The following is a 21,414-nucleotide window of genomic DNA, read 5'->3' as shown; positions in this document are numbered from 1 at the left end:
TATTGATAATAGCAGCTTTAAGCTTGGAGAGTTATTTGTTTTTGGAGTGCTCATCCACTGTTGGGTAATAAATGAGCAGTAAATCAATTAATTAATCACTTCTTGCAGGATACCTCCTCTCCATTTACTCTTATTTGTTAAAGTTTTTTTTTAATACTTTTGCGTTTTGTTTAACGACAGATATTGAATGAATCCACATCTTTAGCTTTAATGGCGTCCTGCAGCAGGATGTTCTGTTCCCACTGGTGTAAAACATCTTCTCACAGGCAGAACTTTGTAGTACAGTCCAGATGGTTCTCTCTGGCTTCATACAGGGGACTTGTCTCGTTCTTTCCCTGCATGCATAACTAGCAGATTGTTTTACACTTCAGCATTAGTATCTTTTTGCCAGTGCAGCTGCAGCATGGCCTCCCTCAGCCCCCGCATCAGAGGCTGTGATGTGACCGGCTTGTGATGTGTTTTCTCCTGCGACGTAAGTTTAGTGGTCTCAAAGGGGGTCCAGTGTTTTTGAGTCCTTCCATCTGGGAGCTAATATTCTTTCAGAGGACAACAGTTGTGCAGTCCTGTTAAAGCTATTTTTTCGTCATCTTCGGGCCAGGAGTTCCACCTTGCAGGTCACACTGACCATTTGTGCTGGGATTGGTTGAGCTCTTCATTAGTTGCTGCCCAGGCTCACCACAAAAACATGGAACAGCTCTGTCTTTTGCACACACATTGGTAGTCCCTCTGTTCCTTTCTCTGGCTTCCATTTCAGTCTTGAAGATAAAAAAGAAAAACATACGTTTGAATCAAATGTAGGATCATGAGAATTTTTTACTTTATAAACTAGTCAGTGAAATTGATAGTTGATTCTTGACTTTGGAAAGAACATTAATACCGAAACACACACTAACCAATCGTTGGTCATCACAATAATCACTGGATCTGTTTTCAACTTTATGTCACATAACCCTCCACACAGCTCTAGTCAAGTCCTAGTTGGATTTAGCAGGTATATGTGTTCTTTTCACAATCTCTCCCTAACCGACACTGATGTTAAAAACAACTAATGTGCTCCAATTAAAACTCTGCAATTCACATAATAAGTTATTTTGATTACCATTATGGAATTGTTGTGGCTTCTGGGATGAAAACAAAGTTACAAAACCACACATAGCGACTGGCTATGATGAAACTGTCCTCTCCTTGTTGTTGCTCCAAGCTCTCTGGTCCTCTGCCTAATCACAGTGTGATTGTGGCTTCGTGTGTGTGAGAGTGTGTGCTTGTGAGTGCGTGTGTGCTTGAGAGAGAGGAAAAGAGAGTGTGTCGTAGCTCACTGGATGATTGAGAGTAGCAATTAGAGACTTAATTAGTGGCTATCACAAACACACACCGACACACCACGTACACAAACACTGGTGCAGATGTGCACGCATTCATACAACTATGCAGACACGCAACCATACACAGACACTCACGCACACACATAATGAGGCAAGAAAATACTGTACACACTTTCCTCAGTGTGTGTGCCCGTGTTTACTAGATACCATAATATGATTCCATCCACGTTTTAAGTGTTTAATTGGCTTTTAAATCCCACTATGTAATTATATGGCTGTGAAACACACACACACACACACACACACACACACACACATACACACATACACACACACACAAACACACACAGATACACACAGACACTCACACACATGCACTTATACAAATGCAGCATGCGCACACATACACATATGCGATGCAGCTGTTCATTAGCATGATGGCTTTAGTTCTGTCTTGGCTCTAATCACATCATGTTTACATTTCAAATAAGAGGAAATGCTGCATTGCCACAAACACACACAGGCCCACCCACCCACACACCTACAAACACACTATTTAAGTTCCAACTTGCTTTAATCACGCCATGTTTACATTTCAAATGAGAGGGGTGCAAACCACCGCTGCAGACACCGAACTCACACAAACAAACACAGGCTTGCTACATACACACGCACATAATGGCAACACACAACCGCGTCCTCTGTTTTGCTCTTGCACGCCCACACACACACACACACACACACACACATACACACACACACACACACACACACACACACTCCTCATTAAGTTCCAGCAGTTTGACTATTATTCAAATGAACCTCGGAGTGTTTTATTGCAGTTTCATCATTGATTGATTGGTTTGAGATTTCAATGCCTTTAAATTGATAAAAGCAGGGCAACCATGAAGTTTGCCAAAATCACTGGCTTTGAATGGCGTTAAAACAGTTTGCGTGTGTGTGTGTGTGTGTGTGTGTGTCAGGCTCTCAGCATGTGTCGGTGTTTAAATGAGTGAAGATCAAGCGATTTGATTTTATTTATTTCTGTTTGAGCCATAAAGCTGGGACATGATAGTAGAGCCTACACAGAAATCATCCATCAGGTCTGTTTACTATTAGTATGGTACAACATCACCACATTTTACTCTATATTTGTTTGTGCAGATGATTTCTTAATGCAAACCTAGCAATGTAGTTCTCAGTGTTTCAATATCTGTTTTTTAGCCGAGAAAAACTGTCAGCATGCCAAAACTTCACTTAGTCTAGTTTTCTCAAATGTACTTTGTGTTTACTGCTAAACTAAACTCACTAAATGGTAAGATGGTGATCATGGTAATAAGGTCCCCAGAAACCTGTTTAAAGCTAGCAAGGTGGCAGGGTTCGCCACATATAAACAAAGTGGAACAGTATGAAATTGTGTTGACCTTTTAAGGTCAGTTTGTTTATTCAGTTTATTCAGTCATGAAAACAAAGAGTTTGTTTATTTAGTCTGTTGAGGCATAAATAAAAATTAGTCAAATAGGATTTTTCTCTACTGACCCAGGTGCTTATCATCGTACTAGCATTGTCATTGTTAGCAAGTTAACGTACTGATGTTAGCATTTAGCTCAGCCTATCAGAGCTAGTAATATTATTGTCTCGTTTAAACATGAAACTATCTCAGTGTAACCCATTTTTAAGGTACAATATTGTATAAAGTTAGATTTTCATATTTGGAAATCTCACAGTAATATGGTACCTTTAAAGGTTTCTGTCATATATATATATAGGAACCAGTGGGTTTGGAGTTAAGTGCCACAAGTTCCTCTGCCCTTAAGTGGCCTCAAAGTCGATTAATGTAGATTTGATTAGCAATCAGGGCAACTGAAATAAAGCGGGAATTAAAACAAAGACACCTGAAGGCATCAATATCAGTTATACTCTTCCAAAATGTATATCTGTTTTATAAAGTGAGATATTTTCCAGAGATGCTGGAAAAGAAACTGAAGAATTTTTTTCTGTCAGTGGTTTTATGAAGCAATAACTTAAACCGAATCTGTCCATCTGTGGTATCCTCACAGCAGTCTCTCTGTGCGTCTGTGTGTCCAGACCTCCAGTTGAAGGCTGCCGAGTTGAACCAGACTCTCTCGCGGAGAGATGGAGCTCCCGACAAAAGCCTGAAGGAGATGAAGGAGGAGATCCAGGCCATGCTTGCCGAGATGAGAAAACGACAGCTTGGAGGGAAGAAGAGCATCGCAGAGGAGGAGATGGAGTACGGACACACATGAACACACACACGCTCTCAAACACACGCACAGGTCATGTATCTTTCTCCCACACACAGGAAAAATACAGACTATGAGAAAAGTTATCAGACAGATCAGTCTTTGTCTCAGGCACACATTTCGTGGCATGCACACACGCATGAAGAGCGGACCACGGGTGTAAATTTCTTAAAGAACTGAGTGAAAATATGCCAAGAATAGCGTTTGGAGAGAGGAAAAACTGAGTATCTTTGCTATTTTGCACTTCTTTAGTTTTAATCGTTTGTGTGTTGGAGTTTTTTCAGTGTTGTTAGTTGATTTAATCAGATGCCTCATTCTGACTACTGCTGTTGGTATGGAACCACACTTTTTTTTTTTTTTAAATACCTATTGTTTTGGGTTTTTTATATATATATATTTTCTTTGTTTTCACACATACCACTATGCTAATGCATTCACCTTTAGTATCTTGGATTGTGTTTGTCCCTGCTGGGAACTTGGGAACTTGTTTTTCTACCTGTGTTTCTGCACCAGACAGTTTCTTTCGCTGAACTTGCAGAATGACAGAGAGAAAGAGGAGACAGAAATGGAATATGCATGAAATTCAACTCAATTAATTCATATTCAAAAAAAAAAAAAAAAGCCCTGCATACTATAGAAACATTTTAACTGTAGTATCAGTGTGCTACATTTCTACACAGCAAAATGACAAACTTAGGAAAACCTGAAAATGTCAGGATATCAACTATTTTTTACAAACATGTACTTTTCACATTTTTATATATTTGTATGTATTTTTCTAATATTTTCTTTACATTACCAAAATAAGTCAGCTGTTGGGTGTAGGTTTCTGGTTTTGCTGGTCCACAAGAGAAAACTCTCACCAGTAACACGTTGGTGCAGGTAATGCTGTATCTTAATAGAGTTATCTGCTGTTTTGTAGCCTGCAGTTGAAGGCCTGGTTTTGATCCGCTGCTCCTTTTTGCCCTGTTAAAGTTACTGCATTACGCTGTTAATGCAAACTCAACGCTTCCTATATCAGTTTCAAATTAAAAGCCCCCTAGCGTTTCAGTGGAAAGAGACCCTTCATTTTTTAACAAACCTTTTACTGTCACATATTTCTCAGGACAGTGTTGTGGAAAACTCATTGACTTGCACGAATCACGTACATGACTATTTGAAATGTCGCTGCTGCAATCATCTCTACAGTTTCACTCAACTGAGGTCAAATTTAGAAGAAGACAAGTTAAGTTGAATATGTGTTGCAGTTGGCCTGATGGACTGTAGTGCCGCTACACTCTCATTCATGGGCTCTCATTATGCTCCTCTAGGGAGCGGCCGAGTCTTCTTTCTTTCATTCTTTCTTTCTTTTTGTTAACACAGGAGACATCAGAATTAAATTTCACTGAGCAGACATCTGATTGCCACATATCCCAAAGCCAAGAGTCCGTGCTGATGTTTCAGCAAAGTGCTTCTCACTTTCTTCCTCTCTCTCTCAAGACATTTGATGAAATTAGTAATCTACTCTCTTCATCCCTCCTTCCTCCCCCTCCCTCTTTCCGTCTGTCTCTTTCAGTGAGTGTTGACAGGGTCGATGAGTTAATTAAAAGTACTGTATGGCCGTAGGGGTAGAAACAAAGAGCGTGTATTGAAAAGGGGGGTCACAGAGGGAGAGGGGAACAACTGACAGATGGAAAGAGAGTTGTAGTGGGAGAGGGTGTAAGAATAAGAGAGGCAAAGAGAAGTTGCCACTGCCGCTGACTGGCTTGTCTGTCAGTCTGTTTGATTATTTGACTGAACCCTGAGGGGGATCAGCAGAGAAAGACACAAGCACCAATAGATGTTAAAGGGATGCTTCAGCAAAATGAAAAAAGCTGGCACAGTTGTATACGTTTCTTATTTTTCCATGTTTTATATATTCTCAGTATAGTCTTTGTGTTCATGCTCCAAGTTTGACTTTTCATTGATACTGTACTGTATTTTTATATATTGTAATGATGTAGTAGCCAGTTGAGTAATGTTCAAACATCCCTCCCATTTCCTCTTTACTTAATTATATTATGTTTTCTTCACACGATTCCCCGAAGGGTTCATTAAAGTTTCATCAGCCCCAATCATTACCTTGCATATATCCCAAAACTGTGGGAAATTGTCCTCTGAGTGATGTCAACTGGAGGACACTAGATCCTTGTTGTCTTAATTAATGCTGAAGGTGAAAAATAAAGCTCATTAAAGGGACGCCTTGGTAAACATATGGTTATTAAACTGTTTTAAATACTTCCAAAGTGGGAAGGCTTTCTAAAAATTCTTGTCAAAGCAAAGAATAATGAAAGAATTTTGAATTAACTAAAGGCTGCTTTGCAAATCTTGATTAAAAAAAAAAACTGGAAGATGAAGAAGAAGTTCAAGCAAACTACTTCAATCTGGTGCTGCCATTTTCAAAATGGCAGTGTACTTACACTAAGGGCCAGGTTGTACTTGCAAAGAACTAGTTTGTTCAATGTATGATCTTACCACGTCGGAAGGTAAAAGCCTCACTCAAAGGCGGTGTGAAACCCTGCTATCATAGTGGGAGGTGAGACATAATCATCATTTAGATCTGATTTTAACAGCCCGCAATTCCAATCACTCACACAAAGTGACGAAAGTAGTTGTGTAAAGAATGAAAAAATCTGGCTATTGCACATAGAGATTTGAAATCGCCACGAGATGAATGTTGAATCATACAGAAATTGTGCGTGGCCCCCTTCAGATCTGATTTTGCAAAGGTCTTGAGGTGGAGGGAGCTTTCAAAGCTGTTAGACCATAATTCAGTCACTTCTGGAGGTCTTATACTGGCCCCAAGCCATCAGTGCTCTGTATATTATTTTGCTGCATGCCTGTTGTGACACCACCAGTCTAAAATCTATCTTACCCAAGACGAAAAAGAAAATTGTCGCTCCCTACTCCCAGTTTTGTATGGCTAGGTGTTTCCTTGTGGGAAGTGACAGGATCAGAGCCGGTGGTTAAATGTCTACTCTACTACGTCTCAGAGGGAAATATTATTTTTATTCCACACAAAACATATGCAGAGTTTATAAAATCCAATGTTTTGTTATAAATCAAACACACAAACCTTTTATACAAGTAGAACTGAAATGAGTAGACTGAGTCAATTAATCAATTGAGTTGATTTAGTGGCAAATAAGCATTGTAAAGGTGTTACTTTGGGCTCTGGGCATTTCTCATTCTTTTCAGAAGCGTTACGAACCAAACAATTAGTTAATGGAAGAAATGGTCAGCATATTAATACATAATGAAATGACAAAAAAGTATATAACCTTCTTTACATTATAGTATGAGTAATAATAATATGATATAATATAATATAATATTATAGTAACAGGGACCAACACTTATCAGCACCTAGCTTCCAAATATGACTGCTGTCAACTGAACTATGCTAGGGGTAACAACAGCATATCAAAGCTGTAAATGCACCTTTAACAAAACCTAATGACTTTTTGAAGGTCCTTTTTCTCATGCCTGTACTCTCTCAATAGTTGTTTTGTAGGCTGTCTGTTGAAAACATTCTGGATCTGATGCAGATTGTATGTCTTAGAATATCTCCATCAGACTCCTAAACTGATGAGGCCCATGTCTGCAGTTGTTTGTTGTTGTTTTTTTATTCTTTAGTCTCATTATCTTCCAGTTTAATCTGTTGCTGTTATAATATTACTGTTAGCACATGTTGCTTCACTCGCCCACCCAGTCACATGCAAACACGCACGCATTAGTGTGACGACATTGGAAATGTTTAACACCGCAACAATTTAATCCAACTGAGCCTGAGGGATCAATAGAAGAAAATCAGCAATTCCATTCCAGCATTTCAACATTCAGTCATATGGAGTGATTATTGTCTCGCAGAGGCTCGGTCACGCATCACAATAACTCTCCTCTCCTCGCCTCTCCTCTGTGAATTGTTGCATTCACATATACTAACTTATTCCACTGTTCCACTTTTGTGCACCATGAATAACACTGTGTTAAATGACCAAAATCTAAATGTAAATTTCTAATCTCTCCCTCCCTTCTTCTTCCAGCCTTGCAGAGGAGTTGTATCAGAAAGTGAAGAGATTATTTGGCGACCCCCATCAGGCCACAGAAGACCTGAAAGCAGAGGTAATTATAACTCCTAATCTTTACTCTTTTGTCTTCGATGTCCCTAAATTAATGACATTAACTTTAATGCTTCCCCCCATCTGCTTCCCAAGATAAAAGAGAAGCTCTCAGACCATGAGGCGAAGCTCCAGGAGGCCCAGGATCTACTCTACTCTGCCCAGGGAAAGACGAGGCAGGCTGGATCACTGGCTGAACAAAACAAAGCTAACCTCACAGCCCTGGAGGTACAGATGCACACAGACTCATGGTCACACACATTTACACACAAGTTTTACACACACAAATGCAGTCAGAAAGCAATGGGCTTGATTACTAAATCATTTCTATGCTCATGGTCACTGTGTTCTCAATCATGCATAACTACTACTAATTAACTACTATTTGAATCCTCTCATAATGTATAAACTATTAGATAAACTGAGGTCAACTATTCCATCTTCATCCCTACAATAATTATAATTTAATTCCTTCTGAAATAAGCTGCCTTAGTTGATGAATGCAAAGATATTCCAGATTTTTCAAGAACCTTGATGGACACACCAGTGGGTTTCTTTGACTTACACATGACTGCTAACTGAATTTTCCTATTAAAGGAACAAGACTTTATCACCTGTTTTTTCAGGTGAAACTAAAAAGTAATTGAACAGGTTTTGAACAAAAGACCACTTGGAAGAGGTCATAAGTAAAGTAATCTAGCATACCCGGCTACCTAATTGCAACAGACCACTCGAGTCATACTGTACTCTACTTGTTCCAGTGTAATTACACCGATCAGCCAAAACACTTAAACCACTTAAAGGTGAAGTGAACATTAATCATCTCTTAACAATGCAATGTTCTGCTGACCAAACTTGGGTCCTGGCATTCATGCAGATGGTCTTTGACACAACCATTGACACCACTGCAGACCAAGGACACCCCCTCGTGGCTACGTTATTCCCTCCCTGGCTCTGACTTCTTCTGGCCCGTCCAATGGACGCTCGATGGTATTAAGATCTGAGTTTGGGGGCCAGGTTGGCACCTTGAGGTCTTTGTCATGGTCCCTGTGCCATTCCTGAATGGTTTTGTGGAATGGCAGGGTGCAGTCATGTGACGAATGTCCTCTCAAGTCAATAACAACAACTTGGATAGTCGGCAAAAATTCCACATTTTGGATTTTTTTACCCCAGATTCTGTTTCACAACAGCAGGTGAATCGCTGTTAGTTATGTAGCTGAAGCTTTTTATTAATGTAATAATTATTTCATTTTCTTTGCTCACAGGTAATTTGTAATATGGTATAAGGTTATTCAAACAATGGAAACGCTCCAAGGAAACCAAAATATTTTCCATCCATGTCATTCTCAAATAACAATTTAAAAGCACGTGAAGAATGACGGAAAAACATCTCAGGAAATAGGACCACCTAAGGAGCTTGTGACTGCACTATTATATCAAATGCACACCTTTTGTAATAAAGTGATGCATTTAAGTTGTCATGGTCTGCCGAACCAGCTGCTGCTCCACTGCTCACATACAATTTTTGACCAGCCTCACATCCAAGTTGGCATCCACATGTAGGTTGTGATGTCTTTGTCACTCTCCAGTCTTGGAAATTACACCTATTATGGGTAACCATATACCACAAATACCTCACAGAAGAGCTTATAATAGCAGGCCTGCACATAAATCTGCATGAGAATAAAAGAAAAACTACCAGCGAACATGTCTGATAACTGTGCACTTTCTGTCACATGCTGACGAACAAGCATGTCTGCTTACTTAGATGGCATTGGTTTTGAAATAACTGACAGAGAAGTAATGGATTATTGTTTGGAGGTATTCAGACCAAGTTACTTGTGATTTTAAACTAAAGAGTAAGTAAAGTCTGGGGGTGGTCTCCTAAAATAAAATAAAAAATCCTTCTAATTAATCACAAAGAGTGGCGTCTGTAACCGTCCTTACATCTCAGGAACTACTCATTCTTATTTTTCCTTTTTAAGCCTTTCCATATGATTCATCTTTAAGGAAAGTTCACAGGCTAACAGCAACACAACCAGCATTTATCAGGAATATTATTATTCATGTCCTGGAGGAGGCCTTCTGCAGTGATCACACCCACATATAGTACACTCAGTTTCTTTTTTTTCAAATCTGTCTTTGTTTCTCCTGACCCTGCAGTCTTTAAAGAAAAGCTTTATGCAGGAAAGAAAGTGGAATAACAATACACTGGGGTTACACCGAGTTCAGACCCTATTTAATCAAATTGCTAATTGTGTATCCCTAATGTCCTCTAACTGTTTTCATTATTTTCATAACTGCTTGTGACCATAAAGAGGTTTTTAAAACTAGATAATGTCCTTGAGTGATTGCTCTGTTGTGATTATGAGAACACTAGTTTAAATTTTTATTTAGTCTGACTCACGCAATGTAGACAGCGGGTATAAGCCTGCTATTGACCGATTATTCAGGACAATCATTTTTTCCCTATACCAGAAAAGAGAGAGATAGGCCTGATCTATCTTGGTAGGAGAAGTTAATTATACATGTCCTAGTGGAGGTATTGTTAGGATTAGTAGGAGATTTGACCAGACAGAACTGTACATTTTTATAGACTCTTCTATTCTACTGTTTGGCATCCAGGTATCTATTTGTTATTGATTTAAAAACTACATGGAGTAATAGATGAGGAATATATTTATTTATTATAAAAGATTCAAGGATTGGTAGGAGCACACAGACAAATAGTTTCAGTTGCCAAACAGTAGAAGTAGTCTAAGACGTGAACCTGAATGCACCATGAGGTCCCTCTGAGTGTACAGTAAAGAGACGGATAGATCAATTTATGGAGATAAACGACACCAAAGCGCAGCAGGACTCGGCATAGTTGTTTATTGAATGTTTTTTGAACAAACAGGAGCTGGTGTGAGAGTCTTACAAGATTTACACACCAAAAGGAAAACATGCTCACATTCGGAGCTTGGCAGTTTCTGTTTCTGACTCAGACATATCCAAACAACTACATTTGTTGTAGAAACTGTGAGCCGACAGCAAATAATCAGGTATAACACCAACGCATGAACTCGGCAGTAAATCGCCACAATGTCAACGACAGGATTGTCCAGATTGTCTTGCCGTTCAGTCCAGATGTGGACCAGAGTCCCAACTTTGAGAGGCCCTGTTACAGACCATGCAACTAATCAGTTAGTTGAGAAAATATTCAGCAGATTTACCTGTGATGAAAATAATTGTTAGTTGCAGCCCTAAATTTCATACGCTGGTGATCCGAAATGCAGCTCTTGATGCTGTTTCTTTGTTTTCACAGAGGAAGCGCTCTGCTGTGAGTGCTGTGAAACAGGAAGCACAAGAGGTCCTTGGAGAAGGAGAACGACTACTGGACGAAGCAAACCAGCTTTCTGACAACATTAACAAGGAGATAGAGGTACTAAAGTCAGCCTAATAGAGCCCTCTAACACTTTAAAAACTCAGTCTGCTGTTGGATATTCAGCCTGAGGTCTTCTGAGTCTTTTGGCATCAGGAAAGAGGAGTTTGTAAAAGTAGAAGAATATCTCTCTGTGTTCTCTTTGGCTCTGTTATCTGTTCTTTCTTGGTTAAAAAAACAGCGTAATTCGAATGGGTCAGACCTTTTTTTTTTCTCTCTCAACTCTACATCACTAAGTTAAGTGAGCAGAGCCTTGTTGTTTTCTGTCTGTAGGACTTGGAGGAGATGGGAAACGAACTGGGTCCTCTTCATGACCGGCTGGATGATAAAGTCAGTCGCCTCACCGATGGTTTAAGTGACGGCACGCTGGCTAATCACGTGCACGATGCAGAGGAGCATGCCAAGCAGCTGAATGAATCTGCTGCCATTTTGGATGGGTGAATATAAACACATTACGTTTGTACATGCTCAAATTTAGGTAAAGCATAAAGTTAGCAGACAGGGCTGAAACTCTTTTTAAAGATTAATGAAGTGGATTGTGGATTAAGAGAGTTTAAGGGCTGTACCGAATGTCAATTTTTTACATTCCAAGCTTCTTTTGATGTTACAATTCAAGTAATCGTTGTGTCTCGGGATTGTTCTGCATTTGGGTTTTCATTACTTAAGAAAATGTTTGAAACACATCAAAAAGGGGAAAAAACAAAAACAAATGGAAAATGGTTTCTCTCTCCTGTCTTCTCTCTCCCGACAGTATTCTGGCCGAAGCCAAAAATCTCTCCTTCAATGCAACAGCTGCCTTCAAGGCATACAGCAACATTAAAGCAAATGTCGATGCAGCGGAGAAAGAGGCGAAGGCAGCCAAACAGAGGGCGAGCGAGGCGCTGGCACTGGTGAGTGGACACGTCTACTAAGACACAAACAAAAACAGAATTCAAAATAGCAGTTTCTTAATACTGTTCAGAATTCTTGCTTCCTTCTGAGTTTATAGAAGTTTTCGATCATTTTTATTAAGTATAATTCATTATGAGAAAAAAACATAGTCTCCTTTCTTATTTTTCTCTGTACATCATGCCATTTGTAATCCGCCTCACATTCAGGTACTTCATATATACCGTAAATACAAAGTACAAGTATTCTAGCTATGGTGGTGCGTGTGTTTGGGCTTGCATGTGTGTTTGTGTGTGTCTCGCATGCAGTAACAGTAATGTAAGCTCAGGTTCTCCATTAGTCATGGCTGAGAGATCAAAGCACTTCTCCATCCCTCTTCTTCCTTCTTTTTTCCTCCTCTCCCTCTTTCATTATCATGACTACACACACACCTGAAATCTCCCTTTTCCTACCTCTTTCCTTCATTTATTTCTTAATTTATTCATTTTGTCCCCCCTTTTCTCTGTTCTTGTCCTTGTTTTACTTTTTTTCTCCTCATTTTCCATTTGTTTGCTTTTGCCTTGGTTACATTCCCCGTCTTTGATTTTCTTTCACCCTTTATTCTGTAATAGTTTTTTTTACACTCTGTTTTCAAGTTTTCCTTCTGTGAGCCAACCCATTCACCTGCCATTTCCCTCTCCCTTTTACCCTTTTCTTTTTAGCTCATTCTGCCTGTTTGACTTTTTTTTCTCCTTTTTTTTTTTTTTTTTTTGCCTCTGTGTCTTTTTTCTTTACTTTTTCTTTTGGCAAGATAGAGGTAAAGGGCAGGAGAAGAAAGTGCTACAGAAGGCATAGAAAGAACGGGTTGAAGGTGGAGAATGAATGTGAGGAGGAGTTAAGTCTGCTGAGTGCCTTTCTTAGAATATCATTTAGCAATGCAAAGTAGTGTAGTGCTGCTTTGATCTTACAGAAAGGTAGAATGGAGATTACTGCACCTTTTTTATGCATTGCCAAACATGTTTTTTAATTCATGTGTGGGATTTAAATTATTCTGGAAGCATTTGTAGGCATGTTAAGTTACAGATGTTGCATTGTTGCCCTCTTTTTATGTGTGTGTGTGTGTGTGTGTGTGTGTGTGTGTGTGTGTGTGTGTGTGTGTGTGTGTGTAGGCCTTAGGTCCAGATGTTCCAGTAAATGAAGCAGCTCAAGGTGCCCTTCAGAAAAGTCACAGACTGCTGAACCAAGCTAAAGGACTTCAAAATGACGTCAAAGGTAACCATAAATATACATGTGTGTGCACGTACAAAATATATCGCATACATAACTTACCAGAGGCTGCAAAAGTCCACACATTATTTACTCAAGTAGAAGTACAGATGCCTGTTTAAAAAAGACCTGGCTATAGGTAGAAGTACTGGTTCAATTTCTTTACTCGAGTACAAGAAAGAAAGTTAGAAAGTTCATTTCTCAAATGTCCTTGCTACCTTTCTCACTCCACACGCCTTTTCTCCTCATTCGAGTCTCCCGTTCCTCCCCTGTTTCCCTCCGTTACCGTCTTGGTAACTTCTAACTACTTCTAACTTCGTTTTATCTCATTATGTGTGCCATGCATGATATGCACTGAGATCAGTCTTGTGATCAGGGTTGGGAGGGTTACTTTAAAAATGTATTCCCACACAGTTACTAATTTCCTGTTAAAAAATCAAGTCAGTGACATCCAAGTATCACAATATCAAAGTGATGTAACTTGATTACCTTCTGTTACTTTTGGATTACCTCAATAGCAAACATGCAAATAAAGACAGAAGAAAATAAATAATAGGATGACTTCTAGTTAATTGTAATAAGGAGTGTGTATTATGTCGGAGTACACACTTGTGTGAGACTCGAGAAATGTTGTCATGTGTGCGCATGTGCATTGTTACAGACTAGTATATCACTATTTTATTAAAATTGCAATCCTGTTCGTAACCCCCTTTTTTACTTATTATATGTAAGTTAATTACATCTTTTTTCTCTAACTTTTTTCTCTAACTCAGTTACCATTTTTTTAATATCATAATTACGTAATCCTGTCACATGCATTCCACAAGTCTGCTGGTGATGTTGGAAAGGCGGTGTGCAATGACCCATAATAAAAATAATCGATTATTCAAATGTAGAGAGTAAAAGTAAAAAGTTGTAAGAAAAAGAAATAATAATATTAAATAATATTAAATTACGGATGCCTGAAAAAAATACTTGTGTGCAGTATTTGTACTATGTTACTTCCCACCTCTGGAACTTACTGTATAGAACGGACATTGTAAGGATATAATAGGGTACTAATTATTGTACAAGAAACTGTAATCTCTAAATAGTTTACAGTAATTATTAAAAAATATATTGTGTATTAAATATAAACAAGAGTTTAATTCATTTTATGCAGTTTATCTGCCATAAGTCACTTTTCATCTGCCTCTCTGACTTTCTGTCAGTCACTCTATTGTGTTTTTTGTTTGTAGGCAACCTTGACTTTAAATTAAACCCCCATCATCATCATCATTGTGTTTGTGTGTGCAGAGAATGCAGATAGTGTGGCCAGGCTGAAGGGCAGAGTCAAAGCAGCGAGAGACAAAACCAAAGACCTGCTGAAAGCTGTCAACGGAACCATGGCAACGCTCAACGCTATCCCCAATGGTATGACTGCACAAATACACAGTGTGTACGAGTGTGTGTGCGCGGGTGGGAGAGAGATAAAAGAGAGAGTGGATCAATATCACTGTGGCGATAGAGGTCAGCTGCTCTGGTTAACTCAACTTGACACATGTCAGTCCTCACAGACTCACAGAAATGCACTGCAGTGATACTGAGGTTATTGAACCACAGCAATGCACACGGTTGTGTTTGGATCAACATGCAGGAAACTGTGAAATGTAGTTACAACAAATTGTGAATGGACGGCCCAGACGCTAAGAGAGCATGTTAAATTTTAATTCAAAGACCTGTGAGTGTGTTCAAAATAAGACAATACTGTGACATGTCGTGGTCAGGAAGACTGATCTGCATGAAAACAGTTTTTTATTCATGGCCAGAAATCAATATTATTATGAACCAGAGTTATTATGGATGTGTATTTTTCATTAGTTTTTGTTTTTCTTTCGTTTCTAATTTTTGTTTTCGATTCAGTTTAGTTTCAGTTAGTTTCCAGAGTTTACTCATTTCACTTCGGTTTTTTTTTGTTTAAAAATTTTTAGTTTTAGTTTAGTTTTTATAAGTTTCATCATAAGTATAAATTTTAGTAGTATGTCAGGGGCCAGATTTAAATTCAGTTCAGGTATTACAATACAAACACCGCAATTTTTTAAGGGAATTGACTCACAGTCAGTCACAGTCATGTATACATCCCAGTCTCAATAAACATGAAACAACGCTTCTTCATGTTTGCTGTTTTGACAAATTTGACCAAATTGACAAAGACTAAAGCTATTTTATTTGAGTTATATTTGTTAGTACACAACATCGTTTCAATTCATTTTATCCCAAAGTCTAGTTTTTATTTTTATTCCAGTTAACTAAAATGTTTTTTCACGCCTTAGTTTTAGTTTTCAGTTTAGTTTTATCTCACTATAATATTATTGTTCTGAACAAATTCTGAGCTAATGCTGAGTAACCAATACAGATTAGGTTTTGCTGAGATGAAGCAAACCTCAATTTATCGTGTTTCAGCAGAATAATCTTATTTATCTGGAAAATGATCCTTGCAAAATTGTCTAGTGGGCATAGTTTAGTTATACAACAGACCAAAACTGAAGACCGTTTATCCCAAACCTACATACTAACAAAAAATGTATGTTTTATATCAGTTTGTAGCATGAGGAATGGTACAAAACCTGTGTCAACCAATGGCCATCGAACTGAGAATTTGTAAACTTAAAGGAAAGTTTTAACTTTGTTCATGGCATTCTCTCACTGCCAACAACCATTAGTTCTAAGTATTTGTATAGCTCCTCAATTTCTCTGTACGTTGGGAAATTTTTAAGACTTTACAGAAATGTTATATAAGAATAATGATGTATCATGGCCCTGTTCACAGCTTAGATTTATGTGTCTCAGTCAGACTTTACTAAACATTATGAACTAATGGTTTAGAAGTCTGAACAAAGCTTACTTGTCTAAATACAAAGTCTTATAATGGAGTCAGCTGTGTCACATTGATCAATTTGCCAAGATAAACAATGCCTCATTAAAACTATCTAATGGGCCAGACTAACTAATGATATGCCACTGATTTATGTATGTAATAACTTTGTATAACTTTTGTGTGTTTGTTTTTTTTTAACATTCTTCGACAGACACGGCAGCTAAGCTAGCAACCACTAAGGCTGTAGCAGCAGATGCTAATGCCACTGCTATAGATGTCCTGGAGCGGCTCGGGGACTTGAACCTGCAACTCAACGGCCTCCAGAGGAACTACAGCGAGCTGGAGGACACGGTCAACACAGCCAATCAGATGATCCAGGACCCCGAGAAAAACAGTAAAATCCTCTACTTTTGACTTGTGACATTATGACATAGTCTAGTAATACAAGTAAGAGCAGGACAATCTTTTATTTTGGCTGCTTGAATATTTACCAAGTTCACCAAAGTAATTGGTTTGGTTATTTCCCGTTTTTCCTTTATTCGTGTTTTATCTTCCAAACATTACAGTTTTTCTCGGACCCAGCTGAAAGATTCCTAAAGTCTAAGAATATGGCTGCTTTATCTTTATGTTTTTCATGTTATCTTTTATGTTTACTTTTTTGGAGATATAAAGTTATTGTGTCAGAGCCACATAAGATGGCACATTCAACCGAAACCTGATATTTTTCTCCCTGTCTCTCTTTTTTTCAATCCCCACAGCCATCAGTATGTATATTTCACTTACCTTACACATATTATTAAAAGTGGTGCACCAATACCATGTTGTAATTGCCGAGTACAGATGCGAGTAATGTTGCCTCCCTGCCAGCACACATTTCTAGACATTTGTAATTGCCAGTAAATTTTAAACATCAATTTAAACACTGCGTCTTTGGCAGCTTAGTGTGTTTCGGGCTTAATCAATACCAACTGTGTCTAAATGATCTGATTCCAACAACAGTATTGGAGCATCACCCGTTAGTTTTAGGACCATCTTTAATAGCTGTAAAGTAAACAGTAGATGCTTCTAATAATGCCGCTTGAGCATGAGAGCTCTGCACATTACAAAGCATGGTAGTCTTTTTTTCTTTTTCCTTCTTTCTAAATGTATTTTTCAGTTTCAAGCCTTTACGATAAATAATAGTAATAGTCCTCTGTTAATGCTATGCTAACTGTTCATCTCTCACAGGCTTCGCTACATGTTTCTATTTCTTCCTTGAATAATATCAGTCATTTCCAAAGCTGCCATCACTCTTTACTCTTTACTCTTCAGCTCACCACGTTGTCTCAGCTGTAATACGCTGCTTGTTGTTAATATAACAGCTGCTCTACTGTTCTGTATCACTTCTGTACTTTATCTCCTTCTCCTCAGTCCACGCTGCAGGAGCTAAAGTGAAGGATTTAGAGGATGAGGCTGACAGGCTCTTGGAGAAGCTTCAGCCAATCAAAAAGCTGCAGGACAATTTGAGGCGAAACATCTCACAAATCAAGGAACTGATCAACCAAGCCAGGAAACAAGCTAACTCAGTAAGTTGTCGACAGACTGACATGTACGACCCTCAGCCTGAACATATTGAGGGAGTGCATTTATTGATTATTTATTATAATTTAAGTGCATGACAGCACAATTACATCCTCAGCTCCAGTTCTGCTATCATTTAGTTTGATTTAAAAATTTCAGGAATATCTTTAAATTTCACATTGTGTTACATCTCACTGTGTACTCCACCAGAGGAAGCTGCATGTAATCTCATAATTTGCCTCCAGTAAGTCACTCAGTGGCCAAGTTGCATTGTGGGTAAGAGTAGGCAGCAATAGAGTAATCTAGCGTCAACTCATTATGGACAGTTTAAGAACAAATGACCAAAGTTACAGCAGAACCAAAAATTATCACTCTTTTATTCCACGCATTCTTCTTCCTTTTCTAAATCTTTCGCCTACAGTACCCACAATGCAACGTAGCCACTGTCTGACAACACTGGCGGCAATTTATCAGATAACATGCAGCTTCCTCCTGAGCCACAAAAAGCTTTATACTACTTTTTCACATATGCAGTAGTACTCCCCAAGACCTGTAAATACACTTTAATGTGTCAAATTGATGGAATTACACTTTAAGCCATGGAATCTAATGGTTTTCTTTCACAACGTATAGAATAAATACAAAACCGAAGCTACTGTATGATGCAAAGTCCTTCATGTGGATACCTTCTTAATTTCTCTTATTTTTCTTCCTCTTTGCAGATCAAAGTATCAGTGTCTTCAGGTGGTGACTGTCTCCGTAGTTACCGACCTGATATCAGAAAAGGGAGGTACAACACCATCACCCTTCACGTTAAAACCACCACACCTGATAACCTACTCTTCTACCTGGGATCAGCCAAATATGTAAGTACACTGTTTGACACAAATTAGCACCCCTCGTCCTTTTAGTTGCATCTCATTGACTTTTCTGGAGGTTTATCTGAACCTACTACCAGAACTTCAATGTGACTGTAAGTTTGATTGTAATCTTTAACCACAAATAAGCTCTTTTTTCATTAGATCTGCCAAGAATAGCAACTGGAGTTTGTCCTCACAAATATAGCTTAACCACTTAGCAAAACTGTGAGTTATCATGAATGTAGAGATCTTAATGTAGATATCTTAAGTTCATCTCATCAACATAACAACATGCATTTTGCACGGTACCAATGCACTGTTGTGTATTAACATTAATTCTGTTTTTCTAACTAATTTGTATTTATGGCTCTGGGGGGAAAATTGTCAAACTTTGTCTATCTATGGCTGATAAAACTCCAAAATCTGTATGACATTTTCACATTTTTTAAATTGTTTCATATTAAAGCATTAATCATATTTAATACAATGTTCAGATGCTGTATATTGTATATCATTTATCATACTTGCCTGCTTTATATGCACACACACACACACACACACACACACAAAGAAGTATACGTGCACAGATAAAAACACTCCTATAACACTTACCATCCTCTCTCTCAGCCACACACACACACACACACACACACACACACAGCCTACACACACTCCCAGAGTGATTTGTCTAATATGAGAATAATTAATACTTCTTGACACATACTCACTAACACCGCTATAACGTAGCCCACTGCTGTTTTAAGGTACCACTGATAATCCCTAAGTGTGGATATGAGTGGGTATGTGTTTATGCGTATGTGTGTGTGTGTGTGTGTGTGTGTGTGTGTGTGAGCAGCAGCAGCAATTAACAACAAGTTTATGTTGCTATCTGCTTTAGCCTGATTTCCCTTGAGAAATCACTGCTTTGCTTCATCTGACTTGGAAGTCTTGAACGTGCATGTGTGTGTGTTTTGGTGTCTCTCACTAATATTCTCTAATAGTGAAGAATTCAGCATGAATAGTAATGCTCTGTCTGTGCGTGTGTGTGCGCGCACCTCTAACATTTCACTAATAGTGTGTAATGCTAGTTGAATAATAACGATGCTGCCCTGTGATCTGTGCTAATGAATAATCGCCATTACCCTGGAGAGACTAGAAAGATAAGTGTGTGTGTACTTGTGTGTGTGTGTGTACTTGTGTGTGTATGTGTGTCATTTGTGTCTTCAAATGTGACTTACTAATAATCTCTAATTGTGAATAATGCTGTATGAATAATAATGCTGTGTGTGCATGCGTATGTGTATGTGCTTTTGAGACAGCATCCAGATGAGAGCATATGCTCCAAATTCTCTTATTAATTTTTTTGGCACATACATAAGTAATAAGACCATTAATCAAAATACAGCACGATCCTGTGAAAATCCACTTATAGAGACAGGAGGAGAAAACTTCAGCCTATGCAGCCTCAGAATAGACCACAGCTGGTTGTGAAGTAGCTCCACTGATCACTCGTTCACTATTCCCTGTATGATAAATACTCTGAGGTTCTCTGTAGGAGGTAATAAATTGAGACTTCGGACTCGTATTAATCATCATTTCGCATCACTGCCAACAGTGTTGCATAACTCCTGTGTTCTGTCTTCTCAGGAGCAAAGGCGATGCACTGCATTGTACGATCTAAATTAAAAAGTAGTGTAAAAACTCTGGTCAACACTTGTTTTTATTGTGTTATTAAATTATTTTACTTAAAGGGGCACTATGTAGTTTTGGAAAGGATATTCCAACTGAGAATTTTAATATGTACAATATTAATGAGGTAATTATACAAACTCAGAAATAATTATTTTTTCCTGTTCTCAGAAGAAAATAAGGTCCCCAGAACACTGTGTGAAGCTAGAAAGGTGGCAGGGTCCGCCACATATAAACAAAGTATGAATGAATGAATCTGTGTTGCCTGAATTTAAACCTAAACTTGACCCATTTCATCTTCTATCTGATTACGGTGCAGTCAGTCACAGTCACGCACGTTAATGTCGACTGAAAGGCCTGCAGACAACTTAATGAAACTGTAGGTTCTCAACCCCCTGCTGACAAAGCTGCTTTACCAGATTTCTCTCTGACTCCAATTCCATTTCTTGCCACTATAACCACCTTTACAAAGTGTTGGATTAATTGAGAAATGTCCACCTAGGTTTACCATGTCGTTTATCTCAACACATTTTAAAGGTAACCTTCCTGATATATACATTCAACCTTTAAATCTAAAAGAATCACTGAGGGCCTGCCATCATTTTCAATTATGTTGAGAGTACACTGAAGACAGGATAAATGCAAACTAAAATTATTAACTTAAAGAAACCACAACCGAATTAGGGATGCAACTAATGATTATTTTTATTTCCAATTCATCTGTTAATAATGTTCTCAATTTTAGGTGTTGAGGGTGTTTTGTCCTTTCATCTTATTCCTGGCCCTGTGTTATCTTGTGTTTCCCATGCTACCAGGACATTGTTTTTTCTTTCTTAAAGCAGTTAGATACAGCATATCATTCGTTCATGAAGATCTATAGCGACGTTATCGTGTGAATACTGTGGACGTTGTCATTATCATAGCTTAGCCTACTTAACTAACACTTCTAAAGCCTTGAAAATGCTGCCGTTGCGCCAGTTATTATCCTACTTTGATAATCACGCTAGTTCTTCCAAGCACCGGAAGTACCACCTGTAATCTTATGACCAAATAGTGACTTTGATGAAGTGTTTTTGAGCCTTAAACTATACTACAACCTTAAAGTCAGGACATTTGATCTCTCTTTTTGATCTGTCTCTTCTAAGTACCCATTTGCCACATGTATA

The 21,414-nt window shown here is 38.4% G+C and overlaps 1 protein-coding gene across 4 annotated transcripts in view; it reads left to right on the top strand.

Moving 5' to 3' along the window:
• Positions 1-21,414, top strand: part of lama2 (laminin, alpha 2) — a 147,776-nt gene that overhangs the window by 99,253 nt on the left and 27,109 nt on the right. For all 4 annotated transcript variants that reach the window (XM_073492815.1, XM_073492814.1, XM_073492816.1 and 1 more), the window contains 11 exons: positions 3,411-3,573; positions 7,651-7,729; positions 7,822-7,953; positions 11,033-11,149; positions 11,423-11,586; positions 11,901-12,039; positions 13,186-13,288; positions 14,579-14,695; positions 16,351-16,533; positions 17,550-17,704; positions 18,422-18,565. In XM_073492815.1, coding sequence (XP_073348916.1) covers positions 3,411-3,573; positions 7,651-7,729; positions 7,822-7,953; positions 11,033-11,149; positions 11,423-11,586; positions 11,901-12,039; positions 13,186-13,288; positions 14,579-14,695; positions 16,351-16,533; positions 17,550-17,704; positions 18,422-18,565 — 1,496 coding nt within the window. The remainder of the gene's footprint in view (positions 1-3,410; positions 3,574-7,650; positions 7,730-7,821; positions 7,954-11,032; positions 11,150-11,422; positions 11,587-11,900; positions 12,040-13,185; positions 13,289-14,578; positions 14,696-16,350; positions 16,534-17,549; positions 17,705-18,421; positions 18,566-21,414) is intronic.

Source organism: Pagrus major, chromosome 22, assembly GCF_040436345.1.
Source record: "Pagrus major chromosome 22, Pma_NU_1.0".
Taxonomy (NCBI): domain Eukaryota; kingdom Metazoa; phylum Chordata; class Actinopteri; order Spariformes; family Sparidae; genus Pagrus; species Pagrus major.
The sequence above is the reverse complement of the archived record's forward strand: the minus strand, read 5'-3'. Positions and strand labels throughout refer to the sequence as shown.